General features: G+C 46.3%; 1 protein-coding gene across 1 annotated transcript in view; it reads right to left on the bottom strand.

Moving 5' to 3' along the window:
* Positions 1 to 5,061: 5,061 nt before the first annotated feature.
* TYRO3 (TYRO3 protein tyrosine kinase) overlaps positions 5,062 to 21,238 on the bottom strand; it is a 42,088-nt gene continuing 25,911 nt past the window's right edge. The window contains exons 10-19 of the mRNA XM_059819421.1: positions 19,954 to 20,083; positions 19,015 to 19,115; positions 17,869 to 17,964; positions 15,448 to 15,528; positions 13,626 to 13,718; positions 12,830 to 12,951; positions 12,410 to 12,519; positions 10,770 to 10,929; positions 9,246 to 9,382; positions 5,062 to 6,395 (exon numbers count right to left, since the gene is read on the bottom strand). Of these exons, the coding sequence (XP_059675404.1) occupies positions 6,020 to 6,395; positions 9,246 to 9,382; positions 10,770 to 10,929; positions 12,410 to 12,519; positions 12,830 to 12,951; positions 13,626 to 13,718; positions 15,448 to 15,528; positions 17,869 to 17,964; positions 19,015 to 19,115; positions 19,954 to 20,083 (1,406 nt within the window). The 3' untranslated portion in view covers positions 5,062 to 6,019. The remainder of the gene's footprint in view (positions 6,396 to 9,245; positions 9,383 to 10,769; positions 10,930 to 12,409; positions 12,520 to 12,829; positions 12,952 to 13,625; positions 13,719 to 15,447; positions 15,529 to 17,868; positions 17,965 to 19,014; positions 19,116 to 19,953; positions 20,084 to 21,238) is intronic.

Below are 21,238 nucleotides of genomic sequence, written 5' to 3' on the forward strand. Positions count from 1 at the left end.
CAGGTTTTTTTAGTACCAGGGGTTCTGGTAACAGCTAAGTGCCTGCTTCATTCCGGAGCGCAGTCTGGGTCCGCTGCGTAACCCTCAAGTCTGCATCTTCCTTTGCCCTTACGCCCTGCAGCTGGGGTACAAGGTTCATGGGCACCAAAAGGCTGTTAAAGCTCAGTCCCTCCTCGTACGCCCAGCCACAAGCCTGCAAAATATTTCTGCTCCTGTTTCTCTTTGTGTATCTTTGTGCGAGAGGAGGAATAATGTAGGCAAATAATACTGGGAAACGTATTAATTAGGCCTGAACCTTACCTGATGCTAGTGGAGGCACACCGCTTTACATCCTCTAGCAATACGAACCTTGTTTTTTTTAGCTTCTTTTAAGGTAATTTCATAAGAAGAAACAAGGAGAGGCAGCAGCAAGTGACCAAAGGGCTCTCTGCCCCAGCTAACACCTGCGTCGCACAAGCAATGCCGGCTGTTGCAGAGGCATTCATTGGTGGAGCAGAAGTAAAGAGGCAGCAGCAGTCTCCCACGCAGCTTGGGTAATGACAGGGTAGCAGCCAGGATCGTTGTCTTATATATCAACTAAGAAAGCAGCGACCTTCTGAATTTGCTGCACTAATTGCCGTGTGGCAGTGTACAGAGCGTGCTTCGCTCCAATGCCCCACTGTTTCTCCCAGCTCCCCCTTTGCGTCACCTTTCCTGGCAATATGTTTATCAGCGTGTAGTACAATATCTTATATTCCCAATTAGATCATTTATGCATGCAAAGCCTCTTTCCTCTTCATGAATTTCCTCTTCATGAATACCTCCCCTGGAGGTATTCAAGGAGCGTGTGGATGTGGCATTGTGGGATGTGGCTTGATGGGCATGGTGCTGTGTGGTGTTGGGTGGGTTGGTTTTTGGTTTTGTTTTTGTTTTTTTTTAGATTGGACTTGATGATCTTACAGGTCTTTTCCAACCTTAGTGATTCTGTGAATTCCTGCTCCCTCACACCGCAGGCTGGCAAGAGCCAGCTTTTATAAAGACCCTTCTAGAAACCAGTCCAGTCCCGTTAAATCCCTACTGAACTCAACAAAGCTTAAATCAACAAGTGCCATCCATTTCCTGAGGTCAAACGTTTCTTTCAGTTCTATTTTAAGCCAGTGAAAAGAAACGGGAGGAAACAAAAGCTGTTTAGATGCTTTCCAAGCTGCGGCTGGTGGCTCATCGGAGCTCCCGCCTGAAAACTGGGCTCGGTGGGAGCCAGCAACCATGCCGCTGAAATAGCCGGCTCCTAATTTCGGTGCTATTGTCAGCATGACCAAAAGATGTTCCATTTCCGCAGCCAACCCACATTTAGGAATGAATCGGCTTGGCGTGCCTCGAGCTGGAGGATCCACGGAGTAATTAGTACGTGAGGAGTTGATCATCTTTGTTTTGTCACTAGACCTCAGTGCAGTGACTGAGGTCTGATTCATACTGACGCCGAGTTCCTTTTATATGACAGCAAATGCAATCAAAAACCATGTCCGTCACTCTTTTCTGTTCTGGGACTAAGTAATTGATTTTTAGCTCGGTTTCCCATGGTAACAGGCTTTCTGATCACCAGCTGCACGTGTTGGCCCTAAGAGCTTTTGAATCCACTGCTTCATTTCAGCCAAATGTGATGGCAAGACTGAGGTCTGAAGGATAATTAAGTTCCTACAAGTTTTCTGAAAACATGCTGTGTGTGGCAGACCCTATTAGTGCCACATCAGTACCTTCACCGCAGATGGAAATTCAGTGACTTCGTGTTGGAGAACGGAGAGTCCACCAAAGGAAAAGCTCTTCTAAGTACCCAACTAGGGACAAGTTTCATCCAGGGCTTGCAATCACCCGTGGGAGGCAAATCCACAGGAGACCAGGCTTCCTTCACTCCGAGTGTTCGTAGAACAACTTGCTATTTTAAGGCAGCATAATGGGTGTTAAATAACAAATCAGTATAAAATTAGGACTGTGTATGAGGGTCCCTCACAGAAATCTCTGGTAAAAAAAATAAATGAGAATTTGCAAAAGCTGGTGGCTGGTGAGCATCAAGGGAGAATGAATACTGCCAGCAAAATAGAATGTAAATCAGGAAAATATCTATGTGCAAATACTGTTCCTTTCTCTGGTCAGCCAGACTCAAACTTTTACTCCAAATTAATTGCCTTTGACTTCAGGGAGTGTTTTTACTGAGTCAAGACTGCAAGACTTCCCTCCAAACACAGGTCAAGAGGAAAAGTGGCAGGTCCGAGGACAGCTGTGCATTACCTCCGGGGTATATCCATGCACTGCAGGCACCTCCTGAGCACGCTATTCCCCGCCCTGCGCAGGCATCGGATCAGGCTGGAACATCCCTGTATCTGCAGGCTGAGCTGCCAGTGCAGCCCGCGGTCTAGGGCCCATCAGCCAGCCCTGGCACGGGAGCTGACGGGGCGGCATGTCTGCTCCTGCATTAACTACCCCTACGCAACACGGACGTGCGTTGAGCTTCTGCCGTGCCCTTGTGAGGCACCGTGGGGTCATGCTACCTCGCAACCGAGCTGGTCACTGTCCTGAGTGGCTTGAGCCTGTGTTAGAAAGGAGAACAGCCTGTCCTGTTCCCAGGGAGATGTGGACGGAGGAGGAGTGTGGTCAGACTTACCGGTGTGGGACAGAAACGTGCAGAAATACGCAGAAACATGCAGAAAGATACAGCGTCCCTCGGCTGCCCCACTGCAGGGGATGGGGCAAGGGCTGCTGCCTGGGAGGGTGGGAAGGACTGCACTGATGTGCTGGGGCGGTGGAAGAAAAGGCTGGTTGTGGGGGAAACATCTGGTTTAGTTAGGAAACCAGTGTACCAGACTGGTGCCTAAATCAGAACTGTTTGGCTAAAGCTTCCCTGGGGTCAGGCCAGCTGCGTACAGCCTCTTCACGATTTAAGAGCAACACACTGCAGGGCACCTGGGCTGGACCACAGCATCTCATCCTTTACCAAAACACAAAGCCTAACCTTAGACCACTGCCTGGTCCCAGCTGCGGCAATGCCTTCTCTGTTCTGGGATTTCATATATGTAATTCCCCATGTCTGCTTTCCAACTCCCTTGTTTGCCGTCTTCACAGCTCATACCATCTGTCCCCATTTTAAAATCTCCTTTCCTCCCTCTTTTCTCACTAGCTCTTCTTCTGGTGTCGCTTCTCCCACCCACAACCCAGCCTCATTTGTACCTGGTTTCACTAGGCTTGCGCGCGAAAGGATTAAATCATCATTTGAACCAGATCCAAGGGACATTACTGGGCAACGGAACCTTAAAATATTAACTAATCAGCCGCTTCGTGCTTCGGAAGTCATTTTTCCTGCATTGCAGATGGGGGGTGAGCGCTCGTACCATTTACCATCACTCTTCCTCTCTGTGTGAGCTGGCAGGCAGAGGGCGTGCAACGTGCTGTTTACTGATGAAGAATAAAAGCGGGAGGTACACCTACCTTTTCTTCGCCGCGAGCTGGAAATCCAGGGGCTCTTTTATGTTGCGCTTGGAACATTTGACTCAGCAGCTGAATTCTACCCACCGCCTCCAAACCTCTCTTCCACAGAGAGCGCTGCCAGTAGTTGAATGGGTGCAGGCGACAGTTTTCAGGGAGGAACTGATACAGAGGTTTTGCATTCCCAGGTAGGATGTGACACGTCCCAGTAAGGGCTTCTCTCCGGCACTGCGATGGCCGCAGAGCCTCTTTTTTTGGAACCACCGGCCCATGCCCATCAGATTTCAGCCTTCAGTCTCAAGGTTGGAGCAATGCAGAGTAACTGCCGTCTGGCGAGGCCAAACGTTCTCTGCCTCCAACAAGTAGCTTAATCATGCTTGGTGAAGGGAGAAAGATGGCTCTTAGCTGGGGGGGACAGATTCGCTATGACCCCACCCAGTAAGTGAGCATTATCACAAACGCTGCCACAGGTAAGAGGCTGGGACTCAGACACAGTACATGTTTTATTATTAAAAAATGCATAAAAACTAAAGACATGCTTCCCAAAGTTAGAGTCTATATGTCCATCTGCGCTTCCCAGGCAGCTGCAGGGAGCATAGCCTTCTGCCCTCCCTGCAAACCTGCACCACGCAGGTTTTTGTTACCCTTTGTTAGGTGTTATCTTCTCACCTGCATTTACAGCATTCCAGCTAAATGAAGAGAAAACCCTGTACCGCCTGGGGTATAAGATGGTGCCATTTCTATCTGTGACTGAGAAACTGTACTGAACTTTCAGAGACATCTGTACGACATCGCTGTTCAGTAGGAAACTTCACAGAACGGACCCATGCCCAAGCCCCAGGCTGAAATTCCCCTTCCCTAGGAAGTGTTCTCACTAAGGGCTGAAAACTGGACCTGAATTTTGTAGTTAGCCCCAAACCTTACAATAAGCAAATACTGGGCATCGAAGGGTGGAGTGTTCTGATATCCAGTCTGCAATCTCATTTGACTTATTGGTCGCACCCTTGCCAACTCAGCAAATGATGACATTTGTGGCATTCGTTTCTGAGACAGAGCAATGTGGAATCCTAAGTCTTGTGATACTGCCGAGTTTTCAGCACAATGGAAATAAAAGAAATTAAGATCTAGCAAATATTTAGGATAAGTAGAGCAAGATGTAACTGCACTTCCTTGCTGGGAACCACTGCACAAAACAAATGCTGATTTACAGTAAAATATTAAATTATTAAAAACCACACAAGCGCTTGCAGTTATAGTGAGTCAGACATGCTGATTGGAAAACAAAACAAAACCCGAAGAGCAAAACCATTAATTTTGCCCGGTCTGAAAGGCTGCAGTGATACTAGTCTATGTTCTGATGTGGCTTTTACAGCGTGCCAGAAGACCTCCTAAATAGGAAGGCCAGTGGTTCTCAAGCTTTTTCATCATGAGGACTCTCTCTTCAGAAAGAGACCTCCCAGTTGGTCCCTTCCCCCCAACACACACACCCCTTCCCAAAACCAATTTCACACCTTCACTACAGCAGCCACAGCACTTGGTTATTTGAAAAAGCCATAGGACTGTTAAAGATTAAAGAAATTCTATTTTAAAGCAAATGCTGAATCCTGCTCCCACTGGAACTGAAGCTAGTCTGCCATCCTGTATCTAAGCTGTCTCCTTCCTCTCCTGGAGGGCAACACTTAGCATTAATTAGCACTGTTTCCCCATACTGCTGTTAAGTCCTCTCCACACTGTTTCCTTTCCATCCCTTTGAAGTTGGATTCTGTCCTCACGCATACCAGCTGCCGTCCCTCCCTTCACATTTTAATGCCAGCTGCAAGTCTGGTCAGGCCTGAACTAGCATCAAACAGAAGAAAGACATAAAAGAGGTACGTGGGGTGAAGAGGGAAGCTGGATTTTCATTTTTTCTAATTTCATTGCTCACCGAAACGTCTGAAACTCTTAAAAGAGCCCCAGACTGAGGAAGCAGCAAGTGTCACTGCATGAAATAAGCCAGATGTTCAAATTCAGCGCTGGGTAGAAGCAGATCCGCAGATCAGTTTGAGAACCACTGAGGTAGGCAACAAGTCTAGGCGGTACTGCTGAGTGAACACAAGGGGAATTTTCCCCTCTTGTCCTGAATGACAGTGTAAATACCCACTAGTGTTTTCAGAGGTACCAGTCCCGAAGTCATGCAGCCAGGATCGAAGACAACATCTACACAAGAGCGAGCACTGACTGAACAGAAGGTGTATTCAGCTCTGCTCCAGCAGTCAGTGAGAAGGAGCAGAGCATAGACTCTGACTGCCCACCTTAGCTTTGAACTCCTTTCAGCGGGATGCGATCAACCTGTAACCCTACTGCCCCCCTCCCCCAAATCCAAGGGGTTGTTGGGGTTGCGGTCCTTCCAAGCCATCCGCCACTGCAGCCCACACAGGTGGTGAAAGCTACAAAAGCTGCCCCAGAGCTCTGGCCAGTGCTGTTCAAAGCCGTTCCAGATCTGGCATCAGAGCCCCAGGTGACATGGCACCGTGGCTGCACACATCCCGTCCCAGGGAAGCCGAGTGTCACTGCTATGTACAGGCTAACAACTTTTCTCTCCTTCTGTCTCCAGCTCATACAGAAGGCTTTTGTCCTCCCCGTCCTGCCCATCTGGATGCCTTTCACCCTCGGCATCATCTCCAAGGCACAAGGGGCTCATGATGTAGCGATAGTCACTTGTGACAGCAGCAGCTGCCCCAGCAACAGTCTCTTCACCGTCCGTGTTTCCAAAGGAGGCGTGCAGGGCAGGGTCACTCGCAGACACCTCTTTGTCCTTCCCAATGTTGACATAGAGAGGATCTTGACTGGAAGAGAGCGTAGACATCCTCCCACGAATCATTTCCAGCTGGGACCGGAGCACTCCAAAGCTGGGGCGTAGCTTGGGCTCAGGATGCCAACATCTGCACATGAGATCGTAGCTGCAAAATAGAGGGAGACAAGAGCACTGAGAAGCAGAGCAGCCACCCCCTGCACCTCTGAACAGGGGCTCTGCACAGTGCAGCTTAAAAAGCATAGACACTTTCCCCAAAACCTATCGGCGTTGGCCTTGCACACGTGACAGCACGTGGGCAGCCATTATGGATCCAATTCCTTGTTCCTTCTCATTTTCAAAGGCATTCTCATTTTGGCCAAAATAATTATTTAGACTGTACCAAAAAACCCAAAAGCCCTGTCAAAGGATGCTGAACTTCTTGGTAAAAACCTTGTTCCACTGTCTCTGGAGAGCTAGAATAGGACCGTGAGTATCACACCACTTAGTAATAGTTTTTGAATTTATTCACAAAAAGCATCCCGACAACCTCTGCAGCCATCCCTCCAAATTCTAGTTCAAGAGCGGACAAAACACAGGAAGAAAGAAAACGGAGATCCAACTGTATGTAGGAGGTGCAAGTTGTTTCCAGAATATTCTTTTTTCACACCATGTTAACTCAGCACTCCCGGTGTAATGGAGGTGTGCCGCTGTTGCTGCCTGACAGGTTGCCAGCGGGACTGGAAAAAGGCTCAGTGGGTTTATTCAGAGGGCTGTGGAGGAATGGACAACAGCTTCGCTGCTGGAAGAGGGATGCTGAAATGGCCTTTCTACTACAAAGGCACCACCCCTATGCAGAAGATGTGTTCAGTGCCATTACCAGCCTCAGGCCCCATCCTGCAGCGTTTCTCCTGCGGTCAAATGCCAGCTACCTCAGCTCTGGTTGCCCGAGGGCCAGCGTGAGGAGAGGAGGTGTCGCTGGCTCCGATGGCCTGTGCTCGGGGCAAGGAGCTCTGCTCTCCTGCGGCCGCCTTCGCGGCTCAGCGCCTGCCCTGGCTGGCCTCCCGCCGGAGCCGACTGGGCTGGAGCGTGGCCAGGGCCATTGTCCTGCTCCTCTTTGTGCATCACCCACAAGACTGGCAGCTGCATTCCTATGGCGTTATTGTTGCCAGTTCTGCAGGGAACAGGAACAAAGCACAGTACTGGCACTGAAAAAATACCGCAGACAAACGAACCTCAGTTACATTTGTAAATGGAAAAAATCTGATATGGCCTTTACTGGGAAATAAAGCATTTCATGATGGCTTTTATTTTACTTTTTGTGTCCCTTGCTTGCTATCAGCTTTACAAGACTGTTTTTCATCTCACGCTACTTTTACAGAAAGCTTCTGCGGTTCAGTTGTCTTAATCCTGATTTACGTACCTCACAAATGGTAGAAATAACCTTACATGCTCCAGATAAAATAGAAACTTCCTATTCTGTGGCACGAAATTAAATACTTTCTTTTACCCTCGCTGGGAAAGAGCAGAAATTCATTTGAAAGAAAGGTAGAAAACTACTGGCTGTACTGAATCAGCCCAAAAGGCCATTTGCCCCAGCACCCTGCCTCTGACAGTGGCCAGTAGCAGACTCTTGGGGAAAGCACACAATCTGAGGGTGAGCATGTAGTGAGATCTTTCTGGTATATGCGCTCAGGTCTCAATAAACTGTAGCTCAAGGGCCTCTGGAAATGGAGGTTGTACTTTTTAGTAGTTTTTGATGGATTTTTCTTCAATGCCTTGCAGCTTTTTGAATCTCTCCTCTACTTTCGGCATCTGTAACATCCTACGGCCATAAGCTCCACAACTTGGAACCAAAACTACCCACAGAAGTCAAGATGCAGATATATAATGAATTTAAGCAGTGATATAGCGATATTTTAATTTAAACTCAGGAACAGTTAAAATTAACTGCTGAGAAGATAAAAGTGTACAGCTTTAATAATAAGAGTACAGATTATTCCCTACGTGGAAAAAAGGCTGGAAAAAGGCAACCACATGAAATAATCCACCACCAAAGCAGGAGGGAAGAGGGAGGAAAGAGGACTTCATGCTGTCCATTTTACACACAGGGAATGGCTTGAAAAGGCCACTAAAGTCAGTGCTCATAGTTCTGTCTTGCACTCAGTGACATGCTTTCACCTTGTCCGGACTAGGCAAGCTTTTGCCCTGGGAGAAGTTATGGTGACACTCAGCCCCGTGCGTGGACTCTAGGAAACTTATTGCAGACACCACCCATGGAGCAACAGTTCCTGAGCACACATTTCATGTAATGGGCTGTCCAAGAATGGTCCCTCAGCCGCAGGACTAAGGCAGGAGCACAGGCTGCAGCACGTGGCTGCCTGCTCCTTCGTGCGCTACCCGAGTCCTTCCCGCAAGCCTGAAAATGTCTGAAACCAGTATGTGCAAGACTGTCCTGGTTTTGTTTCCAACTGTAATTTAAGGTGGGACACTGATCTATAGAACCTTAGATCCTCCTATCTCCCCTCATCTTTCACCCTGCTATTTCTGTGAGAGTAGTAGATCCAATTTGGAAAACTGGGCTCAGCTTTGAAAGACACATGCAGGCCACTGCCTCTGCAATCCAATTTTCTCATAGTCTTGTTATAGCTTGCTTTTCTATTCGGCCTTCAAGGTGTGCCATGAAACTCATCTCTTTTCTCACATGCTGGCCTGAGAAGGTAGGGAACAGTGAGTTTCCGGAAACACAGTTACAGTTTCCACAAAGCCAAGAGCTTCTAACGTTGACACTGTTCAAACCCTCGAGCCAAGTTAGCTGCTTGTGTAGCTACCACAGGTTCCAGGGAGCTGTGCCAGCAAAGAGTATCTGGTAGCTAACCCACAGACTTTCTAGTGAATGCCTCCGTGTACTGGAAAGTGGATAGATTCAGACCAGTGCTCCAGCCAGCTGCCCCTGTTTCCTTCCAGTGAGCCAAACTTCTCAAGGAATCACATGTCAGCAGGGCAAGGAAGTACTCACACATCTTCCAGGCACTCCGGCGGCTGCTTCAGCCTGTTCCCGCTGATGAGGTAGTTGTAGATTTCTGCATTCTCAATGCCAGCATAAGGGGTTTGCCCTCGGGTCACAATCTCCCACATGGTCACCCCAAATGCCCACTGAAAGGGAAGAGCACACAGAACAAGTGAACAGACAGTTCCCTGCTCGCTGGCGTGGGGTTTCAGCAAGCTCAGACTGTGGCAACCCTCCCAGCCTGGGGTAATGTCACGTGAGTAGCAGAGCTGCAAGGACTATCCAAACTCTAGCTAGAAAACAAAGAAATGACCCAGCTGATGCTGACGCATCATCTTGGAAAACAGCTGAAGGCCCTGCTCAGCCCCATCCTGCAGTGGAACAGGGGAAGATTTGGGAGCTATGCTGTCTTCCACCTGCAGACCTCTCCCAAGCACGTCCTACTCGTGGTTCTTTAAGGCATGCAGTATCAAATTTCATGGTTCCCAGCTACATGAAGATTGTGGTTTGAGGCTCACAAATCAGCTGTTTAACTCACTGAGCCAGATTCTGGGTTACTGCAAATGTACAGACACAATCAAAACCAGAGTTTAGCCAATAAAGCAGGGCAAGGAGCTAACCACTTACGGCTCACGTTCATTTGTGCTCCGCACTGCAACAGTCACACTTGTACATTTAAATTGAAACTGCAAGGTTTGTTAGGTGCAAAGAATTCTGATTTTCATAAGCAAAACCCTGTCCAGTGTCTATTGTAAACTGGCTGAACTAGCGATCATCAATCACTAAACACTGTCTACAGTGGTTACAGCAATCACCGGGCAACACAGCAGCGAGTTAGAAGGCGCTCTTGGTGATCTCTTTAGAGATACTGTGACGTGGATAACTGGGAAGGCAAGTCCATAGGTCTGAAGGACAAAGCTAGTGTGAAACTAGATCAGAAAGCAGCAAGGAAGAGGGGAGAAGGTATCAGAAGAAAAAAACACAAAGGGAAAGGAAGCAAAAATTTCAGATGACTGGGTTTAGCCTCACTCTCCAAGGGTGAAGTTATGGGGAGGAGTGTCTAAGCACTATTCAGAGTCTACGAAGTTCCACCAATGCCTTCTGTAGGACAGAGCACCATTGCTACACTTGTACATGAATGTGTGGCTGATGTGCATTTCAACTGTCACCTTCAAATTGTCATGCAGAAGAGGAAGGAAAAAGAATAAGACTAAGAAAGAAGAGACTGCATAAAGAGAGAGGAAAACGAGGAGAACGGGAAAGGTGAAGGAGGGGATGGGGCTAAGCACTGAAGAATGAAGAACCAAAGGACAAGAGGAAAAGGGTTTATGTCTTCTGCCATAAACTACTCGTACGTATCTTCAGTCTTGAGTTCTGAAAGCACCCAAGGCAGAGGTGGCACTGTCCCTCAAACACAAGGCAAACTCCCTTTCCCATCACCAGGGCCTTTTCGCACCCCCAGTGAATACAGAAGGATTCTTCCACTTCAGCATGAATACAGGTGGTCCCCAAAAGCACCAGAGCAAAACTCACCACATCACTGTGTGTTGTGTACAGATTATCTGCCAGACTTTCCAGAGCAAGCCACTTCACTGGCAGCTTGGAAGCACAGCCCTGACGGTAGTAGTCTCCACTGTAGATTTTCTTAGAGAGCCCAAAGTCTGCAACACTCACGTTCATGTTCTCATCCAACCTAAGGGAAAGTTTTAATGACTGAGAAAAGCATTTATTGGCTACCTCAGGCAAAAAAGAGATATGTCCCTGCCTGGCCAGGGAACTGAGGTATGTAGTTCACCAAGTGTTGCCCAGAAGGATAATGACTTCACCTACTTGATGACCAATGCGAAATAGTTTAGTGGTTTCAAGTCAGTTCCTTGAGACTAACAGTGAGATAATTAGGACTAAGGAAGTAAGGAAATGGCCATGCTCAGATGGTCTCCTCTGTCCGCCAAAGTGAACTCAGATACCTTCTGTAGTTTCCAAGATTAACAGAGGACATCTGTAGCGTTCATTGCTACCACTAAGGCCTACACCCTGTACAGACAATCAAAAAACATAGGTGGTTGCCTAGACTGCCTATTACAACTGCTCAAACTAGATCTGCAAGATGTTCTCTCCCGGCCTGGTTAATGGTCTGAATTGCTCTGTCACCCACTTAAACCTAGACATGTTGGTAGATAGTGCAAGTAAAGCCCACAAAGACTTCATGCTCTCAGGTCTCATAAAGGACTCCCTGCTTTTCCCAGAAGATATGATGAAATAGGCATTCAGCTTCCTCTGAAGGAAGTCTGTATTTTTTTAAATGTTTAAAAATAGGAAATCAGTATGCGTTTCTCATAAATGTCAAAGCAGGCTAACCCATCAGTTTTCACTATGAGTATCAGGCTCCTGTCAGTACATTTGGACATTCAAATGCCTTTGGAAATCTGTGTCTCACTGAAGATTTCACCGGTTGTCGTGGGTTTGTTCAGAGGCAAAGTTCTGTCTGCTAGAATGGGTTGTTCTTTACTCCGTTCTCAAGCAAGAAGCAGAGGGGAAAGGATAAAAAAGGACTTTTCTTCCCTTCAAAGCAGGCAAAGCACTTTGGGGACAACAGCACTGTGGGATCACACAGGGTGTTTACCATGCAATTATTTCTAAAGGCATTCTCCACATAAGCCATTGTTCACAAGCTTTCAGGGAAATTCTACATTTCTTATATTGTGATAACCAAGTCCTCAAAATAGATACAAGAAATACAGATTTCAGGCTACAATGAAAGTTCCTTTCTCCTAACACAGCCAAACCCATTCTCTCCTGTTGGTTATATTACATTGCAGAACAAATAGCCCATGCTGACACACAGCCATTAGAGTGACTAATTACAAACACATATTGTAATCAACCCTATGAAAATATATGTGCAGACCAATAACAGAAAAGTTCCTTATAAATAGGGTCGATTTGGAAGCTCAGTGGGACATTAGGAGTTGCTCCCTGCCCCCAGCACCACCACTACCACCACACCCGCCCCCCATCCATGGCCGTGGCTCCCCTATGCCTATTGTCACTTAAATGCAAGGACCAGCATCCTCATACAGGATCCCTCCCCACTTCTGTCATGCGAAAAGCTTCTCATCCCCCTCTCACCCACTCTGGTCCTTCTTTTTTCTAAAAATTCCTGGGTCACTTACATGCAGTTCCGAGCTGCAAGGTCCCTGTGTATGAAATTTTTTGAGCTCAAGTACTCCATCCCACTGGCAATGTCAATCATGAACTTGAGGAGTGTCTGAACGGGCAAGTTCTGAAAGAAATAACAGTTTAAGTTCTGTTCCTGGAAGCTTTCAAGTGTGTATGGCACAACTGCAAGATTTGCTGCTAGATTACTGAGCAGGTATGGGGGATGTAAGGAGGGGATGGAATGGAGGAGTTGGTCCTCAACATGCGTGGAATGAAATACCTCAACAGTTCAACATCATAACCCACACCTTCCTCTGGTATCAAAATCTGGTCATCCGCCAATGCCTTTGGGAGACCAACCCTGAACTGTTCTAAGAACATTCTCTGAAAATCCATACCCTCCCAGAAGGAATTCTACAGTAAGACAGACTTACAAAAGGGTTTTCCCCAATCCGTGACATCAGCAGAAAAGCATGAAGGTCTCCATGCTTCATGAAGGGTAGGATCACCATGGGAATTGGGAGACGGCCCTTGGGACGGCTCCGTAGACTGACTCCTAATGAGGACACACACAGCAAAGGGGTTTTAGCAAACAGATTAGTCCCAAGCGGAATCTTACAGGCTGCTGTGCCTTTCTCTTACAAATTTGGAGGAAAGTGTGCAGTTTTGGTGGGTCAGTTCCAAGCTCGTTTGCATGGCTTCATGCCAGGAGGTGTTAAGATACGTCTAATCCTGTTTACTTCAGAGGCAGTACTAAGTGCCCAGTGGCTCTCAGCTCTCCTTGCTGGTCTGGCTATAAATGTTTCTAGGATCACTCCAGACCAGACAGCCCCAAACCCCAGGGTCTGCAGAGCAATCTCCACATTCTGGAAATTGCCCATGTTCCATAGTGCCCACCCATGAATGTCTTGGTTCTTATCCAGCGTTTCGGAAAGGCACAATCTCCCCCTCCCTCTATTTGTCCACATTTTACAGCAGTTCAGACATTTCTCAGCCAGCCAAAATCTCTCTGTAGTATTTGCAAGAACCAAGGAAATGGCTTAAATAAGAGATGCTTACTGCCAGTGTATGAGGGCAAGTGTGTTACACACACTCCAGCTCCCTCTAGGCCTGGGAAGGAGCCATGCTGATATACGCAGGACTCCAGGCAGCACAGACGTGGCTGCACTGACAGTGCAGGGGGTGAGTATGTGAGGCTCTGTGGCATCACAAGCAGCAGTGCTGGCTTACCAATCAGTTTAGTGACATGTGGGTGGTCAAACTCCTTCATACATGCAGCTTCTCGCAAGAACTCCTCAATGTCAGTCGAGGTGAAGATGTCGGCTGGAAAAAAGTGACTGTAAGCTTTCCCCCTTTGCGGGTGGCTCCAGGGGCCTTTACAGATGATGATTATCAGAAGCTTGTTCTTTGTGGCACAGCACATCCTCTCAGACCTACAGCTAGATGAGCCAGTTTACAACAAAGCCGAGCCTGACACCTTCTCCTGGGATGGGTGGCAGTAAGCACACATCAGGGACATCTGGTAAATCGATTCTTGGTAGAGTAAAGACCTGCTGATTAGCAGCCCCCTTCTCAGTAACAACTCTCCTTGGAAGCCATGGAAATCATGCGTGTGTTAAAGATGTAAGAATTAATCAGCTAAAAGGACCTAAACTACAATGTCGTGGAGAGGAGACATCACACAAAATTAAAAGAAAATGTTGAAACTGAGGAGGTGGCCTGGAGCTGCTGGCTGGCATGGCAGATCCCAATTCATCTCTCATGAGGATGGCATGAAAGATCAACACTTTTACGCCTCTTAGCATGATTGACTCTTCTAAGGTGCTAGAGCTAAGATTTCTTAAATAACCACACTACTGGAGAGCTTGGACCAAATTCAGCAATGACATACATCAGCATAAATTTGGAGTAAATTATGTCTCATTGCTATTACTCCAGATTTATGGAAGTATATTAATATAACCAAGAATTAGCCCAGTGGACTACTTCCCCCACTGCTGCTGCTGAATTTAGTGGGAGTCCTCCAGTCCTGCTGCAAGATCAGACTCAGACCTGTAGGGAAGCATCCACATTATCTGCTGTAGGCGAGTAATTTAAATATGATTCAGAAGACAAAAGTAAATTCCCTTTTTACAGACAATGGAGAAAGGAAGGTGCCTCTGGAGGGTGACAGAGTTCCCAATTTAGATGCCTGAAGGTAGACAGTCTGACTACACAAAAGCTTGCAAACTGGTTAGAATTATTGTTGAAACTGGAGAAAACGATGCAACTTAACAGTAATGTGGTATTAGTATGTTTAGTACAAACTGGTATTCTGTGGCAGCCAAACTCGGCTGCAGATAAGTGAGCGTGACCCTGCTTTAAGTCAGTCACAGTTAATTTTTGCCTTACAGGCAACAGGGGTGAAATAACATAGGTTAACATATATATACACATACATATATGCACATACTTGCTTTGACAATCTATTAATTGCTTTTCTTCTTACAGACTTCCACCTGATGATTGCGTTAGTTGCCCTTGTTGTGGACACTCTCAGGCTGACAAATCAGAAGGGAGTTGGACTACTTAGTCAAGTATGATTGACTGAGATGAGTTAGCTTGCCGCTGCATTCAGCCCAAACGCTCTTCTGTTTATTCTAGGATATATGCTTGGAGGAATACCGTCTTTCACTGCTAAATTACTAGGGCAAAGCAGACCTGTCTGAGCTGTCTATGCTACGTGATGTAGTGCTGTGTTGAATCAAGCAACTGAATGAGATCCTCTATACACAGAAGAAGCTGTAGCTGTCACTTGGTTTTGGTTGCACTCACCACGTGCTAGGTGCTATACAAGCAGCTAAGGTGGTATAGGTCCTTCCCTGAAGAGCTTCCACTACAAAAAGATTGACATGAAAGAGATGGGAGACAACATGGGTAGAGTGGCTGAGTGGGAAGCTCAGAGAGGAGTAAAGAGCATCAGGGGATGTTTGCTGGAGAACCAGACAGATAGCAATTAATCTTTCCAAGCTCCCTTCTCCTAAGTACTTCAGGTAGCCCTGCTCCCACTTACCTTTCAGCATCTTCACTGCCACTTTCTGGAAGGAGCCATCATCTAGCTTCAGTAGTGCCTCTCGAACTGACCCAAACTCCCCTGTGAAACAACCAGAGCAGGCAGTGAGGGAACAGCTTCTTGAGAAGAAAGTATGATTCACAGCAGGTTCACTCCAGGGGTCACTGGCAAAGAAGCTGAATAACCATAAGGAATGCAGCTACCAGCTTCATTTTTCACTCTGCAGTTCCAGCCAGCAGCTTTCAGTATACGTGTGCCTAGAAGAGGTAGCACTACCAGCAGACAGAGGCCACTATGCTGGCAGTCCAGAAGGCAAAGGAAAACAGGAAGGAAAGAAAGCAATCCCCTAGCAGATGGACAGAGTCAGAGTATAAGCTGGGATCCCAGGCAGGCATTGCTGGGGAAGCCGTATCATGAGGGATGAGTCTGAATGAGGCTCTGGTCAGAGAAGGGGCTATTAGCTGGAGCAGCGAGCGGATGGGTTGGCTGAGGAAGCTCAGTGCTGACAGCTGTCCGAGCTGAGTAATGGTGCCAGGACTCAACTATTTGCCTTATCTCTCCAAACTCAGGGAATGACTTCTATGAATCACAGACAACCAGACAAAACATAGAACACCTACTTGTGTGTGCATGATATGCTAATTCACAGCAGAAAGTGTTCACCCTGGTGTGTTCCCTGAGGGAGATAAGAGGAAATGCAACTGGCCAATCCCTCTTCAAATTATTTTAGCCTGAAGTGGCTTTATACCACAGCATAACAGCCTCTTCGCGTTACATCTGGCTCTAGATTTGCTCTCCCTAGTTTTGTAACTGTTTACCCCACCCAAAATGCACTACTATGAGGAACTCTGGTACTGAAAAGAAGGAAGCAAAATATGGCACTCAGGACACCTACCCCAAAAGCATTATCTTTCCACTAGCTTTTTACCAGTGTCCTTCACTACTGTGTGGCACATGCTTATTTCACAATAACCACAAGCAGTGGATCTGACCACAAAAGAGGAAAACGGGAAGGAGCAAAGGCATTTTGTACTGCTTCTGTATTATGGAGCTGTTGCTCAGCTGCAGAGTCAGCAGACCCCAAGAGAATGCAGTCGTGCCATCTTACAACCTGTATGCTGAGTGTGGGGTTGGAGGAATGGGGCTGACAACACAGACCAGATCCTGCCAGCTAGCATCCTCCCACCAAGGCCACCCCCACGGGCCCCACTGCAGCCCATTTCCAGTTTTTTCACCTGTCATGGGCACAGCCCAGAAGGGTTGAAGCAGGATCCCAGAAACTAGGCGAGAACTGTCACTCACAAACAGATGACACAGATGTTTAATTACTTAACATTGTTAAGTCCTCTGAGACCACTTCTGCAGGAAGGTCATCTTCCTGCTCTGAAAGAAATGCATTTGTTCTGGGAGGTATGGAGCGGAAGAATGCTCCCAGTGGGAAAGGGTCAAAGAAAACTGCAATAAAACTAGTCTTATAAAGAAAAAGGAAGCCAAACACTTCAGCTTCCTTTTGCTTATGACCCCTAACTTATGCTCCTCTCTTAGTTATGGCTTTATCATTACACGTTTTCACTTATTTCTAGAGATTGCCTTCAGCCTGAGAAGTAGGGAAGGATGATTCAACCGTTAGTACACTGGCCTGCCATTTGGGAAATCTAAATTCAAAACCATCTTTTCATGCAGAGATTCTGGGCCAATCTTTTAGCTAAAGTTAAGTGAGAAGCATCCCACCTTTACTCTGCCCATTCCTCCTGACCTGAAAACCTCAGAGAAATGTTAGGAGCACCTGGGTGGGAGATCCAGATAGAGATCCACAGTCAGAAGAGCTCCTAAGGACCTGAACTAATGAGGACAAACGTCAGCAAAATTTAATACCTGTTCCAAACGTGCCTCTATAAGAGCCCAAACTAAAATCTGAAGTCAAACCATCCCAGACGTTGAGAATACCTGAAACTGAATTAACATTTTTTTTGAGGGGTTGGAGTGTGTGAGGTAGATCATCTCTGTCTATGTATTGTCTCAGCCCATTTAATACTTGATGCATGCTTATGTAAATGGAAGGAATTCTATAGCACCACTTTGTTAGTAGAAAGAGCAGAAGTTTAATTGAATATCCCTCTGTTTAAATCTCTGAAAGAAATTCACACACCAGTGAATCGACAGTATTTTGGAAAGCTGAGCATAGACTGCAGTTCATGACTCTGTAGAGCCATATTATAGGAATGGCTTAGCCAATATCCTCTTAGTTATGCTAAACCTTTGAAATGTTTTATCCCAGCGGAAGGGAAAGTTCCATTTAAATTGCCCTACAAGCAGAAGGAGAGAAAACAGGCTGCTTATAATTGCTTCTCCCTACTCAACAGCAAAGGTAACACAAATGGGACTTTCAATGTAAAGCCTTGTTCACGTTTTGGTTCGTACCTTTGCCCAACATTCTTCCCAAGGTGAATTGCTGTTCCTGGATTAGGACATCTTTGAGTTTCGTCTTCAGCTCATCACTGATCCCTACACTCTCCACTGGAAAAAACAACAAGGAAGAGTCAAATAAGGGATACTTAAATATTCTGTCACAACATCAAGAGTCACCTGTTCTAATCTCCATCTCCAACCCGACTCCCATACTGTAAGCAGGAAAACCTGGAAAAGACAGAGTTCCCTTCCATGTCCTCTAGCCTCACCACAGATAAGAGGCAAATAACTTTCAACCACAAGAAAATGTACTGAGAGTACTGAAAGGGAGAGGGTGTGATAACACCACCCTTAATCACACCGAGAGCAACAGGATACAGAACTATTGTAAATAACGCTGAGAAGACAAAATCCAATCAGAAGGGACACCGATAGACACTGGTTCATACAGCTTCATTTCAGTTGATGGAGCTGCACGAGTTTTCAATGACTGGCTCTCAGACTATTTTAAGTACAGTACAAGTCTCACAGTACCTGGCTAAGAGGGTAACATAATGTCCAACAGTTTATGGTCACTAGATTTAATGGAGACACCTCTAAACCCAGGTGAGCAAAGTTGGTGACAGCTGGAGCATCATCCTAACCCAGCCATGCAGTGCTGCTACAGAGAGCCATGCCCTTGCCAAACCAGGAGACAGAAATGGATCATCTTAACTCTGGCCATTCCTGGGAATCAATCTCCTGTTTGAGAAATTACTAATTCCTGCCCTTCCAAGACTGATCACTTGGTTCATACTTGTAGCACAGCTCAGCACACTGAGTTTCAAGCATACTGTTAAGCCATATTTATCTCACTGTTGCATAATATTACAGTCGAAGGAGTCCCTGTAGTGCGAAACTGGGGCAGGGGAGTGGCAAATTTATGCCTTGCACTAATATATGCAATGACTGTAGCTGTAATTAGCAAGTGCTATGTAATTGGTATGGCAACTGCAATTCTGGCCCTTCACCTCTGCCCTCCACAGTGTCTAAGCCTCCTTGTAAATTAATCCCATGGTCTTGATCCAAAACCATCAGTTTCAGGGAAAACAAAGACAGAACATAGTACATGCATGAACACAGCCTCTCAAGCAGAATCACTCAGGTCATTTTACTTACACGTTGCTTCAATGAGCTCTGGGCCCTCCCTGTTGAAAGACCTGGCAGCTCTGAAATGGACTGCTGGATCCCCTCTGCCAACCACACTGCCAAAGGCATGGCTAGAAGGCAGAAAAGACACACAGGGCCATGATTACATGGGCCATTTACCCCTAAAAGGGTGTGTTCAACAGTATGGATGATTTCTCATCCCTTGCCGTATAAATACTACAGAGCATTTTGTTAAAGAGGGTGTAGCTGGAGAGGAGGACCAATGGGTTTATGCTGCCTTGCTGATGCACCTAGAGAGGGTGGGAGCCTTCTGAAAGAGGGGAATCACTCATTCTGAGTGCCTGGGAGAAGCTGCAGGTTGGGGCAGGTTGCAAGAGTCACATAAACAGAGATGCTGCTGTGAGAAGGAGGTCTGGGAGACTCTGAAAAGAATGGGAACCCTGCTTGCAGCAGGGAGCAACCCACAGCCAAGTGTCAGAGGTGATGGAAAGGAGACTTTCCTGGGGTTCCAGAGGGTTCTAGGCAGTCAGGAAGTTACAAGCAGCTGCTAGACTGAAAAGCAGCATGGGATAAAGGGCCCAGCCCATAAGAACACAGAAGATGATTCATCCGTGGGTCTTTTCTCTTTGCATCTCTTAAGCAGCAGTGCTAAGGACTTACAGAACTACCTTGATCTAGTTTATATTTCCATATTCTAGTAAAGCCCAGCCATTGACATAACATTTCTTCTACTGCATTTTTGGTGTTCTCATTTTGAAGAAAAGGTAGGGCACTTTCCTGCTAGTATCTAATCCAGGGTCACACCCAAAATTGTGAAAAAACAGTTGTCCAAAAAAATCACCGAAAGTACTCAATCCACAATGCTTTTCGAAAAATAATTGAGTCAGAAACCACACTGGAGGAGAATGCAAAGATCTCTCCAACCAGCACAAGGAGAATCTCCCTTACCCAAACCGAGTTTCCTTTCTTCTTTTTCGAAGGAGAATAAGAGCCAGGGCAACAGCCGTGACCAGAGCCGTGAGAATGCCCAATGCCACCGGAACCCAGGATGTCCCATAAGGTGGTTGTCTCTGGCCACCTAGATGATGGAGAAAATACCAGTCAGGAAATAGAAGACTGTCAATGGTAAACAGACCATACTGGGATATTTTTGCTTTTAAATGGAAAAGCCATGCTGCTGGATCTGGTGTACACAGTAGATCATTGTGCACTGGAATTTGGCATAAACAGCTACTCAGTCAATCATCAGAAAAACTAGCTCTTTCACACAGCAAAGGCAGAGCAGATGCATCCAGTTATCAGAACCTATTCTTAGTTTTGAGCCTCAAGAAAGTAAAAGGTGCTGCTCCAGATTATACGACTTTACATGAGCTCATGATCTGGGGTGCTTTAAACTGGGGTCTCAGGACAAAAAGATTGCTTAATACGAGCATTTTCTGTGCAGGTTTCACCTTGTCCTGTCTTAGGCAGCCAGCAGAACCTTGACCAGGCTACACAGCACTGTCTGAATGCTAACCAGATAACATTTTGAAAGACAATAGAGAAAAACAATTGCCTCATGGCAATCTGGTTGAAAATATTTACATTTCCCCTCTCACGCCTCCCACAAAGAGAAGCACCCTGTGGGACTTGGTTTTGGCTGAAACTTCCCAACGTTGTTGGTTGGTTGTAACTTCTCAATGTCTCTCTACCAAGGAAAAAGTGAATTTTAAGAAGTGCCCTGAGAGTCAAGAAATAAGCCAGCATGCAGGTTCCAATTCTGGTCTAATAATTGCTCCCAGAATACGTATACTTTTGACTACAAACTGTCTACAGAAGAAATTGGAGATGCTGCCAATCTGAGTAAGCTGCCAGGGAAGGAAGATAAGCAATATGGTTATGAATAAAAGAATATTATCTATGCTTGGCAAACAACAGATAAATTAATCCAATTCCCTGAGAGATTTCTTCTCCAAATACAATTACTAAAGATGAAATGTGAATTTGAATGGATTTATTAAAATCTAGGATAGCCCTCATATCTCCAAATTGTTTAAGAGCAAACAAGAATAGGTAACAAGTCCCTAAGCACCTCATTCATCTTCACACTCCCTTCCTCATCTTTGACAATGTAAATAATCCTATTATGCTGTATGTCATGAAGGTGTAAGTAAACCTGTCCTTAAAAGAGACGTTAGGTTAATGGGCTGAGATTTGGATGAACCTCTGCACAGATCTCTGTGAAAAGGAGTCA

The sequence above is a fragment of the Gavia stellata genome, chromosome 7, assembly GCF_030936135.1.
Source record: "Gavia stellata isolate bGavSte3 chromosome 7, bGavSte3.hap2, whole genome shotgun sequence".
In the NCBI taxonomy this organism is placed as follows: Eukaryota; Metazoa; Chordata; class Aves; order Gaviiformes; family Gaviidae; genus Gavia; species Gavia stellata.